The sequence below is a fragment of the Nerophis ophidion genome, linkage group LG22, assembly GCF_033978795.1.
Source record: "Nerophis ophidion isolate RoL-2023_Sa linkage group LG22, RoL_Noph_v1.0, whole genome shotgun sequence".
Lineage (NCBI taxonomy): Eukaryota > Metazoa > Chordata > Actinopteri > Syngnathiformes > Syngnathidae > Nerophis > Nerophis ophidion.
In genome coordinates this window covers 19,339,875-19,360,038 of record NC_084632.1, presented here as the reverse complement: position 1 = coordinate 19,360,038, position 20,164 = coordinate 19,339,875, and the positions used below count along the sequence as shown (strand labels likewise).

The window sequence follows — 20,164 nt, the reverse complement described above, 5'->3', positions numbered from 1 at the left end:
TTATTTTTTTTGGGGCAAATAATAATTAACTTAAAACTTCATGGCTGCAACACGTGCCAAAGTAGTTGGGAAAGGGCATGTTCACCACTGTGTTACATCACCCTTTCTTTCAACAACACTCGATAAAAGTTTGGGAACTGCGGAAACTAATTGTTGAAGCTTTGAAAGTGGAATTATTTCCCATTCTTGTTTTGTGTAAAGCTTTAGTCGTTCAACAGTCCGGGGTCTCCGCTGGCGTATTTTTTGCTTCATAATGCGCCACACATTTTTGATGGGAGACAGGTCTGGACTGCAGGCGGGCCAGGAAAGTACCCACACTCTTTTATTATGAAGCCACGCTGTTGTAACACGTGGCCTGGCATTGTTTTGATTAAATAAACAGGGGCATCCATGATAATGTTGCTTGGATGAGAACATATGTTGCTCCAAAACCTGTATGTACCTTTCAGCATTGATGGTGCCTTCACAGATGTGTAAGTTACCCATGCCTTGGGCACTAAAACACACCCATACCATCACAGATGCTGGCTTTTGAACTTTGCGCCTATAACAATCTGGATGGTTATTTTCCTCTTTGTTCCGTAGGACACCACGTCCACAGTTTCCAAATATAATTTGAAATGTGGACTCGTCAGACCAAAGAGTACTTTTCCACTTTGCATCAGTCCATCTTAGATGTACTCGGGCCCAGCGAAGCCGGCGGCGTTCCTGGGTGGTTCCTGGGTATGGTTGATAAACGGCTTTCGCTTTGCATAGTAGAGTTTTAACTTGCACTTACAGATGTAGTGACCAACTGTAGTTACTGACAGTGGATTTATGAAGTGTTCCTGAGCCCATGTGGTGATATCCTTTAAACACTGATGTCGCTTTTTGAAGCAGTACCGCCTGAGGGATCAAAGGTCCATAATATCATCACTTACCTGCAGTGATTTCTCCAGATTCTCTGAACCTTTTGATGATTTTACGGACCGTAGATGGTAAAATCCCTAAATTCCTTGTTGAGAAATGTTGTTCTAAAACTTTACGACAATTTGCTTACAAAGTGGTGACCCTCACCCCATCCTTGTTTGCGAATTACTTAACATTTCATGGAAGCTGCTTTTACACCCGATCATGGCACCCACCTGTTCCCAATTAGCCTGCACACCTGTGGGATGTTCCAAATAAGTGTTTGATGAGCATTCCTCAACTTTATCAGTATTTATTGCCACCTTTCCCAACTTCTTTGTCACGTGTTGCAGGCATCAAATCCTAAAGTTAATGATTATTTGCAACAACAAAAAAATGTTTATCAGTTTGCACACCAAATATGTTGTCTTTTTAGCATATTCAACTGAATATGGGTTCAAAAGGATTTGCAAATCATTGTATTCCGTTTATATCTACATCTGACACAATTTCCCAACTCATATGGAAACGGGGTTTGTAATATGTGTATACGGCAGTCTGATATTATCGGACATATCTATTAATACGACTAATAAAACTGGTAATAATGTACTTTGTCACCTAAAACAACAAAGTTGATACAAACTTGAATCTTTCAATATACAAAAACATATTTTTTTGCCTTTAAAAATACGGACAATATTCGGACAGCTCTGTATTGTGTTCTTAGTGTACAGTTAATAATGACGGAAAAATACTTGTGTTCTGATGTTTTATTATTTTCATTTTATGACTGTAATAATTGTTAAATTTGCTAATTGTGGTGTTTGTTACACAAATGAGGGTATTTTAATCCCTTGAAGGTCGTCATGTGTCACATGACCTAATTAGCATGGAGAAAAAGTAGAGCATGTTTTGTTATATTTGAAACAGTTTCCATATAAGGGCTGTCCTCTAAGCTCTCTGCTTTAGCATCCAGCTCGCATACGAGAAAGTCAAAGTCAAATAAAAGATTTGTAATCTTCCTTTGAAGTCTGAGCTTTGTGTTGTTGTGGTCAGGTGCCAGGCTGCGTGATTATGAGCACCTCAGGGCTTCAGGCCAGCGACGGGCAGAACGCGAAGGAGCTCGACAGCATGAAGGAATCCATCAGTGACATCATCAACCAGCTCCAGGACATCGACCCCGCCAGACTCTCCTTCTCCCCCTTCCTGGACCTGGACACTCAGATCTGCATGGCACCCGTGTCCGACAGCCCCGAATCCTCGGTGGAGGAGCTGCACTCGTCCTCCCTGCACTCGGCCTCGGGCTCACAGCGCTCCCTCCAACCTCCGCCGTTGGCCGACGAGCCAGAGGGTGAGTTAATTGCTTTTTATCGTCTCAGGTCAACTGAGGTGAATGTCAGGTTCAAACACTGATGACATCTATTAAACAAGACAAGAAGCAAATAATTAAACAGAGACAGAATTAAATTTGGCTCAATTGAGGAGATACGTCTGGGCTGTAATCTTGTATAGTCTCCCAGCACACTCTGGCGAAATACTTTTATTTGGACTTTCCCTGATTACATGGCAACAGCTTTTTCTAAGGCACTGGTTCTCAACCTTTTTTCAGTGATGTACCCCCCGTGAACATTTTTTTTAATTCAAGTACCCCCTAATCTGAACAAATCATTTTTGGTTGAAAAAAAGATATAAAAGTAAAGTACAGCACTATGTCATCAGTTTCTAATTTATTAAATTGTATAACAGTGCAAAATAATGCTCATTTGTAGTGGTCTTTCATGAACTATTTGGAAAAAGAGATATAAAAATAAATAAAAACTTGTTGAAAAATAAACAAGTGATTCAATTATAAATAAAGATTTCAACAGATAGAAGTAATCATTGATTTAAAGTGCCCTCTTTGGGGATTGTAATAGAGATCCATCTGGATTCATGAACTTAATTCTAAACATTTCTTCACAAAAAAAACAAAAAACTTTAACATCAATATTTATGGAACACGTCCACAAAAATGAATATTGCGTTGTTGCATTTCTTTTCACAGTTTATGAACTGACATTCATATTTTGTTGAAGTATTATTCAATAAATATATTTATAAAGGATTTTTGAATTGTTGCTATTTTTTAGAATATTTAAAAAAAACCTCACGTACCCTTTGGCATGCCTTCAAATACCCCCAGGGGTACGCGTACCCCCATTTGAGAACCACTGTTCTAAGTTACGGGGGTCGTAAACAGCCACTGACTTTGATTAAAACAGTTCAAGGAAAAGGTCGCCTTGAGGGAGTCAGGCTCTGCTTCCTCCCCGCATTTTAGCTCTTGGGTCAAGACACAATCTTTCTGTGGATTAAAATAGAAGAAAGAAACAGAAAACCTTCATGTTGCTTCCCATCCTACACAGTGGAGTTTTACAACCCTTCTTGGTAGGTTCAAAGACAGCTTTTGTCTTCTCGGCGGGAACTCATTTCAACACAAAGTTTTGTGATAACTTAGATACAATTATTCTGACAGTCAACTTGATCGGAAAGGATTTTAAAAGCAAATCTCATCTCATGAGAAGCAAAGGTGGACGTTAAAGGCCTGTCAACTTTGAAAATAGGACCACATATTAGCAGGGGCCGAGCACCAAATTCAGGGCCCCCAAACCACCCTAAACCCTCATAAACTTGATGTGTTTACATCTGTTAAAAAAAAACGAAATCTTGCTTGGATTTGGTCAGAACCAGCTTTTTATACTACATGTTAGAACCTTTCCTAGGTTTTTGATTTAAAAAAAAACATCTAGAACAGTTGTTCTCAAACTTTTTTCAGCAAGTACCACCTCAGAAAAAACTTGGCTCACCAAGTACCACCCGAATGACCAACATTAAAAGAACGGTAGCGCAGTAGCCCTCGGTATTCATTAAAAACAATGCAGAGGTTTTATTTAATAATTACATTTAACATTTTGGCCACTGTAACATTACACACAGTTTGAACTGTGTTGGATGTAGGAAAATAAAACACTGTACTATAAAGTACCAGTCGAGTGGAACAACTAGTTGACTTTAAATGCTTACTTGTATGTTAATTGGATCCATTAAACCAGGGGTGTCAAACTCATTTTAGCTCAGGGGCCGCATGGAGGAAAATCTGGACTTGTAAAATCATGACATTAAAATTACAAAATAAAGACAACTTAAGATTGTTTTCTTTGTCTTACTTTGGCCAGAAATAGAACAAGCACATTCTGAAAATATTACAATAAAAATATAGAAAAAAATACCGGCACCGGTAAAGATTAGATCCATAAAGGAGAAAAAGTGAATGAATGTTTATAACTGAATACATTTACTGTGAATGTTACATAATATAAATGTGACTTATTTTGTTATACTGTCAAGCAGTGTTGGCGTTAATGCACTTTTTGTGTCTTTTTAAGCATTGAAATCAGAAAGGAGGCAGATTTTTATTTTATTATTTTTTTTACCATTTGCGGCCCACAGCTAATGTTTTAGAGGCCCACGGCGCATTCTAAAAATACTATTAAAATAAACAAAAACATAACAAAAGTAAAATAAAAAAGCTTAAAGGTGAAATGTAATTTAGAAAAAGTTGCAAGGTTGACTAATAAAACAAAGCTGTGTTTTTTTCTTTCAAACTGTCATTGCTCAAAACTTAATTTTGATTTAAAATCAATGTTATTATGAATTATTGACCTATCCAAGGCTCCGATTACATCACATCAAATATTCTACTTTGAAAAATACTTTTGGTGGAAGATTATGCAGCTTTTGTGTGTTTGCCGTTAAAAATATAGTTTTGTTTGGCAAAAAAGGGCTGGAAACAAACAAACAAACTAACTAACAAAAAACAACATTAAAAAAAAAAACTAAAACATTTTGAAATGAGGACTAGATCTGAAGTTGATGTAGACTCCAGGGATTTAAGCGTTAAATATAAAATGTATGTATGCCCTGGCATTTCATGACCCAAGCAAAACACTTTTTTACACTGTTATACTGAAATAAATACACCTACAACTTATTGAATAAAAACATAGAAAAAATTACCATCAGCGGTAAAGTTTAGATCCTTGAAGGAAAGAAGAAAGTGAATGGATGTTTTTAACTGAATACATTTACATATGCATACAATTTTTTTTCATTTGTATTATTTTTTTCTTAATGTAGTAAGTAACGTTTATGACAACCTTTTTCCAAAACACATTATACAATGTGAGATATAACAGGACAATGCATTTGTTTTCAAAACAGTTACAATAAAGCTGGACCCCAAAAATTTACTGCGGGACCCCATTTTTATGCCTTAATGCAGTGGTCCCCGACCACAGGGCCGTGGCCCGATTGGTACAGGGCTGCAGAAGATTTTTTTATCTATTTATTTTTTTAATTTCCTTATTTTTATTTTTATTTTTTTAATTAAATGAACATAACAAAACACAAGATACACTTACAATTATTGCACCAACCCAGAAAACTTCCCTTTTTCATGACCAAAAAAATGAATAGAAAAATAAAAAATTATAATAATAATAATTGATTGTCCGCCCTGAGATCAGTAGGTTGTGAGTTCGAACCCCGGCCAAGTCATACCAAAGACTATAAAAATGTGACCCGTTACCTCCCTGTTTGGCACTCAGCTTCAAGGGTTGGAATTGGGGGTTGAATCACCAAAAAGGATTCCTGGGTGAGGCCACCGTTGCTGCTCACTGCTCCCCTCACCTCCCAGGAGGTGAACAAGGGGATGGGTCAAATGCAGAGGACACATTTCACCACACCTAGTGTGTGGGTGAGACATACATTGGTACTTAAACTTTAACTTTAAGTAATGGGCACTAAATGTTTACTGTCCCGATGGTCGATGGTTTACTATTTTCATGACAAATTCAGGTTTTTACGACAAGTTCCCTTTGGAAATTATTTTTTTGCGGCACGTTTATAGCTGCAGGCTCTGGAAACATAAATGTTAGACTTGCAAAAAACAGCTTTAATGCAGCGTGAAGTCAGATCAGCAGAGTTCTGTTACGTTGGGAAGGATTATATAGCGATATGCAGAAATGTCATATCACGCTTATTGTGACCAAAAGTTGTCATTCTTATCACTGTATTGTTGAATGTACTCAAAAAGTACTTATACACACTGTGAAGTCTTTTAAACAAGTTTCATTTGAAAATAAATATATAAACAAAGCAGAAGAAATAATAAATATTGGTCCGGCTTTTTAAGATCTATATTATTTTTATTGAGTGTTTAACCAACCATCTAGGAACATTTAATTCTAACTACCTTCAGAACCAAACAGGACATAAAAGTCCCTATGTTTTTGTAAACTTTTCAAAACATTTTGGATCCGTATATATTTTTTTCTTTTTTTTAGCCCCAAAAGTCATGGATGCTTAAAAGTAGTGTTGTCCTGATACCAATATTTTTCTACCGGTACCAACATTATTTCAATACTTTTTGGTACTTTTCTAAATAAAAGGGACCACAAAAAATTGCATAATTGTTTTTATTTTCACAAAAAATCTTAGGGTACATTAATCATATGTTTCTTAGTGCCAGTTTGTCTTTATATAAAATAGTGAACATACAAGACAACTTGTCTAAGCAAAAAAAGGCTCCTAATTTATTCTGCAGACATATGCAGTAACATATTGTGTCATTTACCGTTCTATTATTTTGTCAACATTATTAAGGACAAGTGGTAGAAAATGAATTATTAATCTACTTGTTCATTTACTGTTAATATCTGCTTAATTTCTCTTTTAACTCGAGATGTCCGATAATGGCTTTTTTGCCGATATCCGATATTCCAATATTGTCCAACTCTTAATTACCGATTCCGATATCAACTGATACCGATATATACAGTCGTGGAATTAACACATTATTATACCTAATTTTGTTGTGATGCCCCGCTGGATGCATTAAACAATGTAACAAGGTTTTCCAAAATAAATCAACTCAGGTTATGGGAAAAAATGCCAACATGCCACTGCCATATTTATTATTGAAGTCACAAAGTGCATTATTTTTTGTTAACATGCCTCAAAAGCTTGGAATTTGGAGGTTGAGGTGGGGGGGGGTGGGGGGGGGGGGTGAGTAGCAAAGAGTGTATATTGTAGTGTCCCGGAAGAGTTAGTGCTGCAAGTGGTTCTGGGTATATTTTTGTGTCGTGTTTGTTGTGTTACGGTGCGTATGTTCTCCCGAAATGTGTTTGTCATTCTTGTTTGGTGTGGGTTCACAGTGTGGCACATACTTGTAAGAGTGTTAAAGTTGTTTATACGGCCACCCTCAGTGTGACCTGCATGGCAGTTGACCAAGTATGCCTTGCATTCACTTGTGTGTGTGTGAAAAGCCATAGATATTATGTGATTGGGCCGGCACGCAAAGGGAGTGCTTTTAAGGTTTATTGGCGCTCTGCACTTTTGCTTACGTCTCTATACACAGCGGCGTTATAAAAAGTCATAAATTTTACTTTTTGAAACCGGTACTGATAATTTCCGATATTACATTTTAAAGCATTAATCGGCTGATAATATCGGCCGTCCGATATTATCCCTACTTTTACTATGTTATATCTACACTTCTGTTAAAATGTAATAATCACTTCTTCTGTTTAGTTTTGGATGATATCACAAATTTGGGTATCAATCCAATACCAAGTAGTTTTTGGTTTTTGGTCATATTCAAATTCCTCATGTGCTCAGGGACATATTTCCTGAGTTTATTAACATAATATACATTTTTTTTTAAAAAGGAAAGAAGATGTTAATATGTTGATAAAAATATCAATATCGGGTACTTTTTTCAGAGGCGGTATGGTACCGTATATGATTCATTATATACCATACAACCCTACTTACAAGTTAACGCACAACATTAGCTCGATACTAAATCAAGGCATGCAATGATCTAGTACTTATACACATGTTATTATTTATTTAAAAAAACCTCAAAGTGACCACGCTGGATGTTCTAAAATAATCTAAAGGACGTCAGCAGTTGTTTCTTTTTGGTCTTCTTTACTGTATTGATATATAAATAGCAGTTTTTAATGTAAGGCAAAGACTGCTCTCACACTTGACTCCTAAAGTCTCAATTTGTTCAACTCCATTAAGGATATCCAAAGTGCAGGCATTTTTGTTGTTGTTGTTTGTTTGTTTGTTTGTTTTGTTTAAAACACGTCCTGTCCAGCCACTCATGAAAATCCTTTAGTTTTTGTAGATGCCCATACCTGCTGTACAACATTTTCTTTACAAAAGAGAAGTGTGGGATACTTTCTGGTATTTGATTTTATTAAATGGATTTATTTAACGTTTGGCGCAGGAGGAGATAGAAAGAAAAAAAGGAAGACTGAGGGGAAAATTGCTGAGACAAGAGGGGGATAAGACAGAGAAACAACAAAAGAACAACATTAGCAATTACAATATATACAAATATTATACAATAAATGATAGTTGATAGTTAAAAAATAAAGTTGTTTTTAATCGGACCTTGACATGTTTAAAAATGTATTCATAATAGAAGTGTATAAAATGTAACACCACCAAGTATTTGTTTTGTCACAAGTAACACAAAAGTTAAGATAACGTTTTTTTTCAGATTGCTTAACATATTCTGATGTACGGTAAATTTGGTTTTAGCATTTTTCATGTACAACATGTATCAAAGCGGCCCCCACGTTCTTTCAGTTTTTCCACTATGTGGCCCTCGGTGGGAAAAGTGTGGACACAGCTGAACTACAGTTCAGGCGTCCAACCTGGATACGTCGTACTCTATAGTTTTTTTTACACTTGACATGTACAAAACCCAAAACCAGTGAAGTTGGCACCTTGTGTAAATGGGAAATAAAAACAGAATACAATGATTTGCAAATCCTTTTCAACCTATATTCAATAGAATGGACTGCAAAGACAAGATACTTAATGTTGGAACTGAAAAACGTGAATTTTTTTTTGCAAAAAATCATTAACTTAGAATTTAATGGCAGTAATACATTGCAAAAAAGTTGGCAGAGGGGCATTTTTACCACTGTGCCTTTCCTTTTAAAAACACTCAGTAAACGTTTGGGAATGAAGGAGATCAATTTTTGAAGCTTTTCATGTGGAATTATTTCCCATTCTAGCTTGATGTACAGCTTAAGTTGTGGTATTTGACGCTTCATATTGTGCCACACATTTTTAATGAGAGACAGGTCTGGACTACAGGCAGGCCAGTCTAGTACCCGCACTCTTTTACTATGAATTGTAAGACGTGCAGAATGTGGTTTGGCATTGTCTTGCTGAAATAAGCAGGGGCGTCTCTGAAAAAGACGTTGCTTTGATGGCAACATATGTTGCTCCAAAACCTGTACGTACCTTTCAGCATTAATGGTGCCTTAACAGATGTGTAAGTTACCCATGCCTTGGGCACTAATACACCCCCATACCATCACAGATGCTGGCTTTTGAACTTTGAGCCTATAACAGTCCGTATGGTTCTTGTCCTCTTTGGTCTGGAGGACACGACCTCCACTGTTTCATAAACAATTTGAAATGCAGAAGCGTCAGCTCACAGAACCCTTTTCCACTTTGCATCAGTCCATCTTAGATGAGCTCGGACCCAGTGAAGCCGGCGGCGTTTCTGGGTGTTGTTGATAAATGGCTTTCGATTTGCTTAGCACTTACAGATGTAGCGACCAACTGTAATTACTGACAGTGGTTTTCTGAAGTGTTCCTGAGCCCATGTGGTGATATCCTTTACACACTGATGTCACTTTTTGATGCAGCACCGCCTGAGGCATGGAAGGTCACGGGCCTTGCCGCTTACGGGCAGTGATTTTTCCAGATTCTCCTAACCTTTTGATGATATTACAGACCGTAGATGGTGAAATCCCTAAATTCCTTGCAATAGCTGGTTGAAAATGTTGTTTTTAAACTGTTGGACAATTTGCTCACGCATTTGTTCACAAACTGTTGACCCTCGCCCCATCTTTGTTTGTGAATGACTGAGCATTTCATGAAAGCTGCTTTGATAGCCAATCTTGGCCCCCACTTGTTCCCAAAACCTGCTCACCTGTGGGATGTTCCAAATAAGTTTTTGATGAGCATACCTCCACTTTCTCCGTCTTTTTTGCCACTTATGCCAGCTTTTTAAAAACATGTTACAGGCATTACATTCCAAATGAGCTAATATTTGCAAAAAAATAACAAACTTTACCAGTTTGAACGTTAAGTATCTTGTCTTTGCAGTTTATTCAATTGAATGTAGGTTGGACAGGATTTGCAAATCATTGTATTCTGTTTTTATTTCCCATTTACACAATGCGCCAACTTCACTGGTTTTGGGTTTTGTATATTTTGTCTACTGTGTCAAAAACCATGTTGTAAATTATTGACCTGTTCAAGGCTGTAATTAGCCAACATCAAATATGTCACTATGCTTTAGGTTCAGAAATGTTGCACATTTTGCCAACTTCACTGGTTTTGGATTTTGTATAACAAAGGGGTGATCTATCAACTTTTTATTTAATAAAGTCACAACCAACAACAAGCTGAGCTGTTGGTCAAACGTCTTGGTGTGCTGCGGTAAAACCGGCCAGGGGGCTGGAAAGTGTCGACAACGCTGTGGATACTTCCTGAATGTTTCACATCACACATCACTTGTCCATTGCCTTGTTTGGACTCCTGTGGAGCTAGTAAAACCAGAACATTCTGTAAACAGGCTAAAAACCCCCATTAAAAAGCGCACAAAGTAGCACAGTAGCTAACTTCAGCACTACTTTCCTGACTGAATGAGGACTAGAGAACGATCAGCCTGCCCACAATGGCTGGTCTACCAGGAACACAATGAGTGGATGAAATGTTCGTACACTGAGACATGGTTCGTACAACAAAGCATATTTTTCATTTAGTTTGTAAATCGAGGTTCCACTGTGTAGGGTCCCTGTAAATATACTAAAAAAAACTGCATAAATGGGAAAAATAGAGCAAAATAAAAAAGTATTTTTTAGAAAATGAGAAAAAAATACTTAAAATTTGCCAAAATATTCTTCAATTTTTCAGTATACGGCCCTGAATATAATTCACTTCACTTCACTGAGTGGGAAAGAACACTGTTGGTTAATGTTAAAAGGTTGCAAAGATGTTGTAAAAGGAAACAAACATGTTCAATTGGATGATAATTATCAATAATTATACTCCGGTATCCAGAACTGCTTTGTTGATGTTCTGGGAATAAATGGCGACAGACCAGACATTTGTGGTCCTCAACATTTTTGGACGACAAGCTGACCTCAGCCTCTCACAATGTGAATGGACTATGGAGCATCCATTCGGTCGAGTGTGTGCGTGCGTGTGTGTGTTCTGGCAATGCTTACTTAATGGGGACATCGCTCTGTTTACACGGTCACCTTTAGGGGACCTCTGACGGTATGGGGACCCCCCAAAAAAAACAGGTCTCCTAAAGCAGTGGTCGCCAACCACCGGGCCGCGGCCCGGTAGGGCCGTGGCCCAATTGGTACCGGGCCGCAGAAGAATTTTTTATTAAAAAAAAAAAAAAAAAAATTTTTTTTTAAATTAAATCAACATAAAAAACACAATATACACTTACAAATAGTGCACCAACGTCAAAAAACTCCCTTTTTCATGACAAAAACGTCCCTTTTTCATGACAAAGAAGAAAAAAAAAGAAAAGAAAAAAAAAGGACACCCCCCCCGGGCCGCGGGACAAATTATTAAGCGTTGACCGGTCCGCGGATACAAAAAGGTTGGGGACCATTGTCCTAAAGGGAAACCTTTTTAAATGATAGTCAGATCCATTCTGAAGATGTGGTTTAAGGTAAGATAAGATAATTCCTTCCTTCTACTTCCATCTATATTTATATAGCGCTTTTTCTCTAGTGACTCAAAGCGCTTTACATAGTGAAACACAATATCTAAGTTACATTTACACCAGTGTGGGTGGTACTGGGGTCAGGTGGGTAAAGTGTCTTGACCAAGGACAGAACGGCAGTGACATGGATGGCGGAAGCGGGGATCGAACCTGGAACCTTCAAGTTGCTGGCACAGTCGCTCTACCAACCGAGCTATAATCATTTATTGATCCCAAAACACGGAAATTTAGGTTACTTTGTTTACGTGTTTTAAATATTGGTAAAAGAGAAAATGTATTTTCTTGAAAAGTGAAACATTTTTTATCCTGGCATTAATAGTACTGTGATTCTGTATGGTATCCATCCTTAGTTAAAACTAATATATTTTTCCAAAAACAAAATCTGGTTTAGTGGTCCTTTAGGACAGTGGTTCTCAAATGGGGGTACGCAATGTTTTGCACTATTATGCAATTTAATAAATCAGCAACTGATGACATAGTGCTGTATTTTACTTCTTTATCTCTTTTTTCAACCAAAAATGCTTTGCTCTGAGTAGGGGCTACTTGAATTAAAAATATGTTCACAGGGGGTACATCACTGAAAAAAAGGTTGAGAACCACTGCTTTAGGATGACATTTTCATACAGCATGATTATAAAACATTATTACTTTAAAGTATGATTCACATTCAGAATTTTCCATCCTTTTATATATGGTAGTTGGAGTTGCAGACAACTTCATTACTGCTAAACAGCAGTTTTCAGTAATGCCACAGAAGATGGAGGATTTGATTTAACGTTTAAGTAGTGAAACTTCCTTTAAGAGGAGAGCTGCAGTGCTGTATTCTGAGGATCATGTCATATTTAATTTGAACTTTTTTTTTTTTAAATGGTCCTCAGTAGTCACGTACAAATTTGTGTGAATTATGCAAAATTATTTAAATTTGGTCCACGTGAACCATCTGAACTCTTTTTACCCAGGGTCCCCAGTAAAATGATCAGCACATTACTTCATCAATCCAGAGATTTAAAGACGTGTATGAGCTAACGTGTATGAGCTAACTAGGCAGTGGCTCTTTTACCAAAATTGTTTTTATGCCTCCACAACCTGTAGAAAGGGTGGTCCCCACAAGTGATGATCCAAAACTTGGTCCCCATTTCAAATGATAACCAGTACGTGTGTGTGTGTGTGTGTGTGTGTGTGTGTGTGTGTGTGTGTGTGTGTGTGTGTGTGTGTTCTGGCAATGCTTACTTAATGGGGACATAGCTCTGTTAACAGAGTCCCCTTTAGGGGACCTCTGACGATATAGGGGACAAAAAAAACAGGTCCCCTCAAGGGAAACCTTTTTAAATGATAGTCAGATCCATTCTGAAGATGCCTAAGGGATTCTTAAGCTTAGGCCCATAAAACACATTTACAAGTTAGTTTGAGTGTGAGACATTTGCACAGCAGCCCCCTCATCGGGTTGTAGCTGGTACTGGACTCGCTGAAACATTTGTTATCCTGGCATTAATAGTACTGTGATTCTGTTATGGCAGGGGTCGGGAACCTTTTTGGCTGAGAGAGCCATGAAAGCCAAATATTTCAAAATGTATTTCCATGAGAGCCATATAATATTTTTTAACACTGAATACAATTAAATGCGTGCATTTTTAAGTAAGACCAACATTTTTAGAGTATAATAAGTCCTTTATTTTTTTAAATAAAATCGTTATTCTAAAGTTAACCAATAATAAATATAATACTTCTTACCATTAATCCAACATCTTGAACAGGTGCGATAGAAAACGGACGTTATTTTTAACACTGTGATTACCAGCGAAATGTTTCATTACTTATCATGTTAAGCAATGTCAGCTTCCGAGGATGTTGTAGTCGTAATGATTTGTGCAGTCCTTTGAGACATTTGTAATTTGGGGCTATATAAATAAACATTGATTGATTGATTGAGCTAAGATTTATCTGAGAGCCAGATGCAGTCATCAAAAGAGCCACATCTGGCTCTAGAGCCATAGGTTCCCTACCCATGGGGTTATGGTATCCATCCTTAGTTATAGGCCTACTGAAATGAGATTTTCTTATTCAAACGGGGATAGCAGGTCCATTCTATGTGTCATACTTGATCATTTTGCGATATTGCCATATTTTTGCTGAAAGGATTTAGTAGAAAACATCCACGATAAAGTTCGCAACTTTCGGTGCTAAGAGAAATGCCCTGCCTTTACCGGAAGTCGCAGACGATGACGTCAAACGTGTGGGAGCTCCTCACATATTCCCATTGATTTTAATGGGAGCCTCCAACAAAAAGTGCTATTCGGACCGAGAAAACGACAATTTCCCCATTAATTTGAGCGAGGATGAAAGATTTGTGTTTGAGGATATTGATAGCGACGGACTAGAAAAAAAAAAAAAAAAAGTTAAATAAAAAAAAAACGCGATTGCATTGGGACGGATTCCGATGATTTTAGACACATTTACTAGGTTAATTCTGGGAAATCCCTTATCTTTCTATTGTGTTGCTAGTGTTTTAATGAGTTAAATAGTACCTGATAGTCGGAAGGGTGTCTCAGGGGAGTCGACGGCAGCTATGGACGGCACACGCTCAGCTTTTCTCCGGTAAGAACTGACTTTTTAACCACAATTTTCTCACCGAAACCTGCTGGTTGACATTCGGTAGGGATCCATGTTGGCTTGACCGCGCTCTGATCCATAGGAAAGGTTAACCTCCAGGAATTTTAAACAAGGAATCACAGTGTGTTTGTGTGGCTAAAGGCTAAAGCTTCCCAACTCCATCTTTCTACTGTGACTTCTCCAATATTAATTGAACAAATTGCAAAAGATTCAGCAACACAGATGTCCAAAATACTGTATAATTATGCCGTTAAAGCAGACGACTTTTAGCTGTGTGTGTGTGTGTGCAGCGCTCATATTCCCAACAGCCCGTGACATCTTGCGTACACGTCGTCATTACACAACATTTTCAACAAGAAACTCCCAGGAAATTAAAAATTGCAATTTAGTAAACTAAAAAGGCCGTATTGGCATGTGTTGCAATGTTAATATTTCATCATTGATATATAAACTATCAGACTGCGTGGTTGGTAGTAGTGGGTTTCAGTAGGCCTTTAAGTGGTGAAACTTCCTATAAGAGGACAGCTGTAGTGCCGTATTCTGAGGATCATGTCATATTTGATTTGAACTTTTTTTTTTTTAAATGGTCCTCAGTAATCACGTAAAAATTTGTGTCAGTTATGCAAAATTATTTAAATTTGGTCCCCGTGAACCATATTAACTCTTTTTTTCCCAGGGTCCCCAGTAAGAATGATCAGCCCTTTACTTTATCAATCCAGAGATTTAAAGACGTGTATGAGCTAATGGGAAGTGGCCATTTTACCATTGTTTTTTTTTTTTTGCCTCCACAACCTGTAGAAAGGGTGGTCCCCACAAGTGATGATCAACAATTTGGTCCCCATTCGAAATAATAACCTGTGTGTGTGTGTGCGTGCGTGTGTGTGTGTGTGTGTGTCTGTGTGTGTGTGTGTGTGTGTGTGTGTGTGTGTGTGTGTGTGTGTGTGTGTGTGTGTGTGTGTGTGAGCCTCCAAAGGGCTGATTCCACCGTTTGGTTTTGGATGCTGCGTTAAAATATATCTCTGGTTTTGCACAGGCTCCTGCCTCCAGCGGCCCGACGATGGCCTCCGCGAGGATCAAACTGAAGAGGGAACGCTGGATCAAACTCTTTCCACTCCGATCACCACAGAGCGCAATTTGGACGCCGCCACGGAAAACTGCCTCAGCACTCCAACCCCGGCTTCTCACGGAGACATTCCCAACGGCACAGACACGCCGAGATGGAGTCCGGCATGCGCTCATCTGGACTGTACTGCGGATGAGGGTCGACCCCTGATAGGCCCGCCCCCGGACTGCGTGGAGCTGGCGGTGTGGAGCCCAGAGGGCGTAGTAGACACTTGCCAAAGCGCGAGTGGGACGACAGGTGGCGGAGCGTGCTGCTGCAAGTGTCGATGCTGTCACAGCGGCAGAGTTCCCGCCGTCATCTCCGTGCTGGCGTCTCTTCTGTGTGCCGCCGGGATTCTCTATGCACTCTATTTCTACGTCCACATCAAACCGCCCGACTGCCCTGATGTGGGCAGTCGGGTGGTCTTCACCCTCTGCTGCTGCGTGGTGGCGGCCCTGCCCATCCTGCTCGGTAGGCACCGCTCACATCACACACCAAGCATATAAGATCACGAAAGGATTCGCTTTTTCTGGTCGTCTTGGAATCTTTTCCTGTCCTCTTTAATTTGCTGCACTTTCGACCTCAGCAGACGTCTCTCGGTGTCTCTGAGGAGGAGCATCCTCTCATTGCCATGCAGGCTTGAAATGGAAAGTACACTGAGAGGCTCCTTTGTCTCCCGGGCTTAATTGTTGTGGAATATTTGAATAATTTTCCAACCTCTGTCAGGAAGAGAGGACATTTGTCTTTTCCTGACATTGTCGAGCCCGAGAGGCGTATTTGCATGTCGGCGATTCAAATGAAGGCACTGTGCTATCTCGGCTTTTGTCAGTCATACGTTCCAAAAGGTCTGGTATGAAAACCAAGCAAGCCAAAAACATTTTCCATAAGACATACAGTGGGGAAAAAAAGTATTAAGTCAGCCACCGATTGTGCAAGTTCTCCCACTTAAAATGATGACAGAGGTCTGTAATTTTCATCATAGTTACACTTCAACTGTGAGAGACAGAATTCACATCCAGGAATTCACATTGTAGGAATTTTAAAGAATTTATTTGTAAATTATGGTGGAAAATAAGTATTTGGTCAACCATTCAAAGCTCTCACTGATGGAAGGAGGTTTTGGCTCAAAATCTCACGATACATGGCCCCATTCATTCTTTCCTTAACACAGATCAATCGTCCTGTCCCCTTAGCAGAAAAACAGCCCCAAAGCATGATGTTTCCACACCCGTGCTTCACAGTAGGTATGGTGTTCTTGGGATGCAACTCAGTATTCTTCTACCTCCAAACATGACGAGTTGAGTTTATACCAAAAAGTTCTATTTTGGTTTCATCTGACCACATGACATTCTCCCAATCCTCTGCTGTATTATCCATGTATCCATTTCGGTATAAACTCAACTCGTCGTGTTTGGAGGAAGAAGAATACTGAGTTGCATCCCAAGAACACCATACCTACAGTGAAGCATAGGGGTGGAAACATCATGCTTTGGGGCTGTTTTTCTGCTAAGGGGACAGGACAATTGATCCGTGTTAAGGAAAGAATGAATGGGGCCATGGATCAGTGAGAGCTTTGAATGGTTGACCAAATACTTATTGTCAACAATAATTTACAAATAAATTCTTTAAAATTCCTACAATGTGAATTCCTGGATTTTTTTCACATTCTGTCTCTTTTACAGTTAAAGTGTACCTATGATGAAAATCACACACCTGTGTCATCATTTTAAGTGGGAGAACTTGCACAATCGGTGGTTGACTATATACTTCTTTATCCCACTGTACATAGTCAGAGTGGAGCTGTCCCATCTAGCCTTTGAGAACATAGTTATAGTCCTGTACATATAAAGGAGGTAAAACAAAGAGAGCTTGAAGAGTTGCAATCATGTACATATTGATCATATGAACTATTGATCAAGAAAAAGCATTCAAACAGATGAGGGACTCAGTCAGTACGATTTCAAGTAAATTCCAAACTGCTTCAGATGAATGCGGTCCGACATTGTGGACGCCTGCTGACATCTTTCCTCTTGATTCCTCTATCGGCATCCAGCGATGCTCTCAGGTGCAGCGTGCCGCTTCTGCAGCGCCTCTTTTGGACGACAAGAGTCACCGCCCGGGAGGCATGCGGCCCAGCAGCTGTTTGTCACGGCCTCCGTGGAGTTGCTGTTCCTCTACGTCCTCAACCTCATCGTCATGGCGGCCTTGCTGCCTCAACATGAGCTCAAGTTGGTGCCGATCCTGGTCGCCATGTTCATCCTGGGAAGGTGAGGCATTAGAAGTGTTGAAAAGCATCACATGACATCACAGTAAACCCTGTTCTGTAATCATAGGAATATTTGCAGACACTCTTTGTATGTGAATACTGCATATTTGCCAACCTTGAGACCTCCGAATTCAGGAGATGGGGAGGGTGTTGGGGCCGTCGCTGCGGTGGCAGGTTGGGGGTGGGGGGGTGGGGTTTTGAGGTGCAGGCAGCATACTTCTTCCCCTTCAAGCTGTCCTGGATGAAATGACATTTTTTTCCCAATCATTTTGTAACATACAAGCGTATTTCTTCTTCTTACTCGTCGTCGCCATATCTCTTCTTCGTTCTTCTGCTTTGTCTCCTTCTTGTTGTGTGCGCAGTTGTGCACTGCGCTCCAAAAGCTGTAGATGTTATTGTAGCCTCCTGGAAGAGTTATTTCTGCAAGGGGTTCTTGGTATTTGTTCTGTTGTGTTAAGGTGCGGATGTTCTCCCAAAATGTGTTTGTCATTCTTGTTTGGTGTGGGTTGACAGTGTGGCGCATATTTGTAACAGTGTTGAAGTTGTTTATATAGCAACCATCAGAGTGACATGTATGTACCTCAGTAGAAGCATTTAAGTCTCACCTTAAAACTCATTTGTATACTCTAGTCTTTAAATAGACCTCCTTTTTAGACCAGTTGATCTGCCGCTTCTTTTCTTTTTCTCCTCTGTCCCCCCCTCCCTTGTGGAGGGGGTCCGGTCCGATGACCATGGATGAAGTACTGGCTGTCCAGAGTCGGGACCCAGGATGGACCGCTCGCCTGTTGGGGACATCTCTACGATGCTGATCCGACTCCGCTTGGATGGTTTCCTGTGGACAGGACTCTCGCTGCTGTCTTGGATCCGCTTTGAACTGAACTCTCGCGGCTGTGTTGGAGCCACTATTGATTGAACTTCAACAGTATCATGTTAGACCTGCTCGACATCCATTGGTTTCGGTCCCCTAGAGGGGGGGGCTTGCCCACATTTGAGGTCCTCTCCAAGGTTCTCATAGTCATCATTGTCACTGGCGTTCCACTGGGTGTGAAATCTCCTTGCCCTTATGTGGGTTCTTCCGAGGATGTCGTAGTTGTAGTGGTTTGTACAGTCCTTTGAGACATTTGTGATTTAGGGCTATATAAATAAACATTGATTGATTGATGATGTATGGCTGTTGACCAAGTATGCATTGCATTCACTTGTTTGTGTGGGTGCTTGAAATTAACGTTATCATTAAACCAGTTAAAAGATCATAAAACGTTTCAGCATTTCCTGACATCTTCGAGCAAAGACCATTGTTTAACTTGTCCAGCGCTACATTATTATGTGACTGGGCAGGCTGGGCAAAAACATGTTACGTTTTTTGTTGTTTTTTTAATTCTTTTAAATGGTTTGATTTTAGAGGGCTCTACAAGTAACTACACTCCCTGTTAGAGATGCGCGATTTGCGGTCTCATCCGCGGAATCCGCGGATAAACCGCGGGTTGGGCGGGTGACATGACGAAAAATTAGATTTTCATTAGATTTGGGCGGGTGGCGGTTGAATCATCCGGAAATATTTGATATACATGATTCTGGGATCGGTATCCTTTGCCATTCAAAGAGCCATTTAAGACCCGTGTCACAAAGCGAATAAGACAATAGGAGACGCTAATATTCTCTAGAATGACTTCCGGCAGTCAACCAGATAATAAGTATTAGGACGTGCTATGAAGTCATTGACTTTGTCGCCCTCTACAGCATGTACGATCTGCTTGTTAGTCCAGCAACATATTGTGTGTGGCTTCCGCAGCAACACGCACATGACTGCAAGGCATACTGGGTGACACAGAGTAGACTAATAGTTTTGATATAAACAATTTTAACACTCTTAGTAATATGCGCCACGCTGTGAAGCCACACCAAACAAGATTGACAAACACATTTCGGGAGGACATCCTCCCAGGAACACAACATAAACGCAACACAACAAATACCCAGAATCCTTTGTATCCATGACATTCTGATTATTTTATACACCCCGCTAGCAGCGGGCGGGTGGCGAGCCGATTGCTTTTCTGATAAAATGTTGGTTCGGGTGGACGGCGGTCGGATGACGACTTTGGTGATGCGGTTGCGGATGATATAATTGCCTATCCGCGCATCTCTACTCCCTGTGCAGCCCAGTCAGTATTTATCAAGCACAACCAGAGAGTGTGCAGTGCTGTGTAAGGGTGTCTTGATACATTTTTTCACTTCTCATACAATACCGATATGAATATTGGCTGATGCTGATCTTAATCAATCACAATACATAGTAATTTTATCATTTTGTAGCATAAAATGTTAGTAAAGGTTTGATTTAGTTGAATTACAGAGACTAACAATGATTAGTATGAAAAACACCGTATGACAGATTTATGCTTTTGAAGTGGAG

General features: G+C 39.6%; 1 protein-coding gene across 1 annotated transcript in view; it reads left to right on the top strand.

The window, feature by feature from the left end:
• The window catches only part of LOC133540645 (transmembrane protein 79-like), a 31,773-nt gene that overhangs the window by 7,415 nt on the left and 4,194 nt on the right, over window positions 1-20,164 (top strand). The window contains exons 2-4 of the mRNA XM_061883434.1: window positions 1,948-2,242; window positions 15,414-15,953; window positions 17,536-17,749. Coding sequence (XP_061739418.1) covers window positions 1,966-2,242; window positions 15,414-15,953; window positions 17,536-17,749 — 1,031 coding nt within the window. The 5' untranslated portion in view covers window positions 1,948-1,965. The remainder of the gene's footprint in view (window positions 1-1,947; window positions 2,243-15,413; window positions 15,954-17,535; window positions 17,750-20,164) is intronic.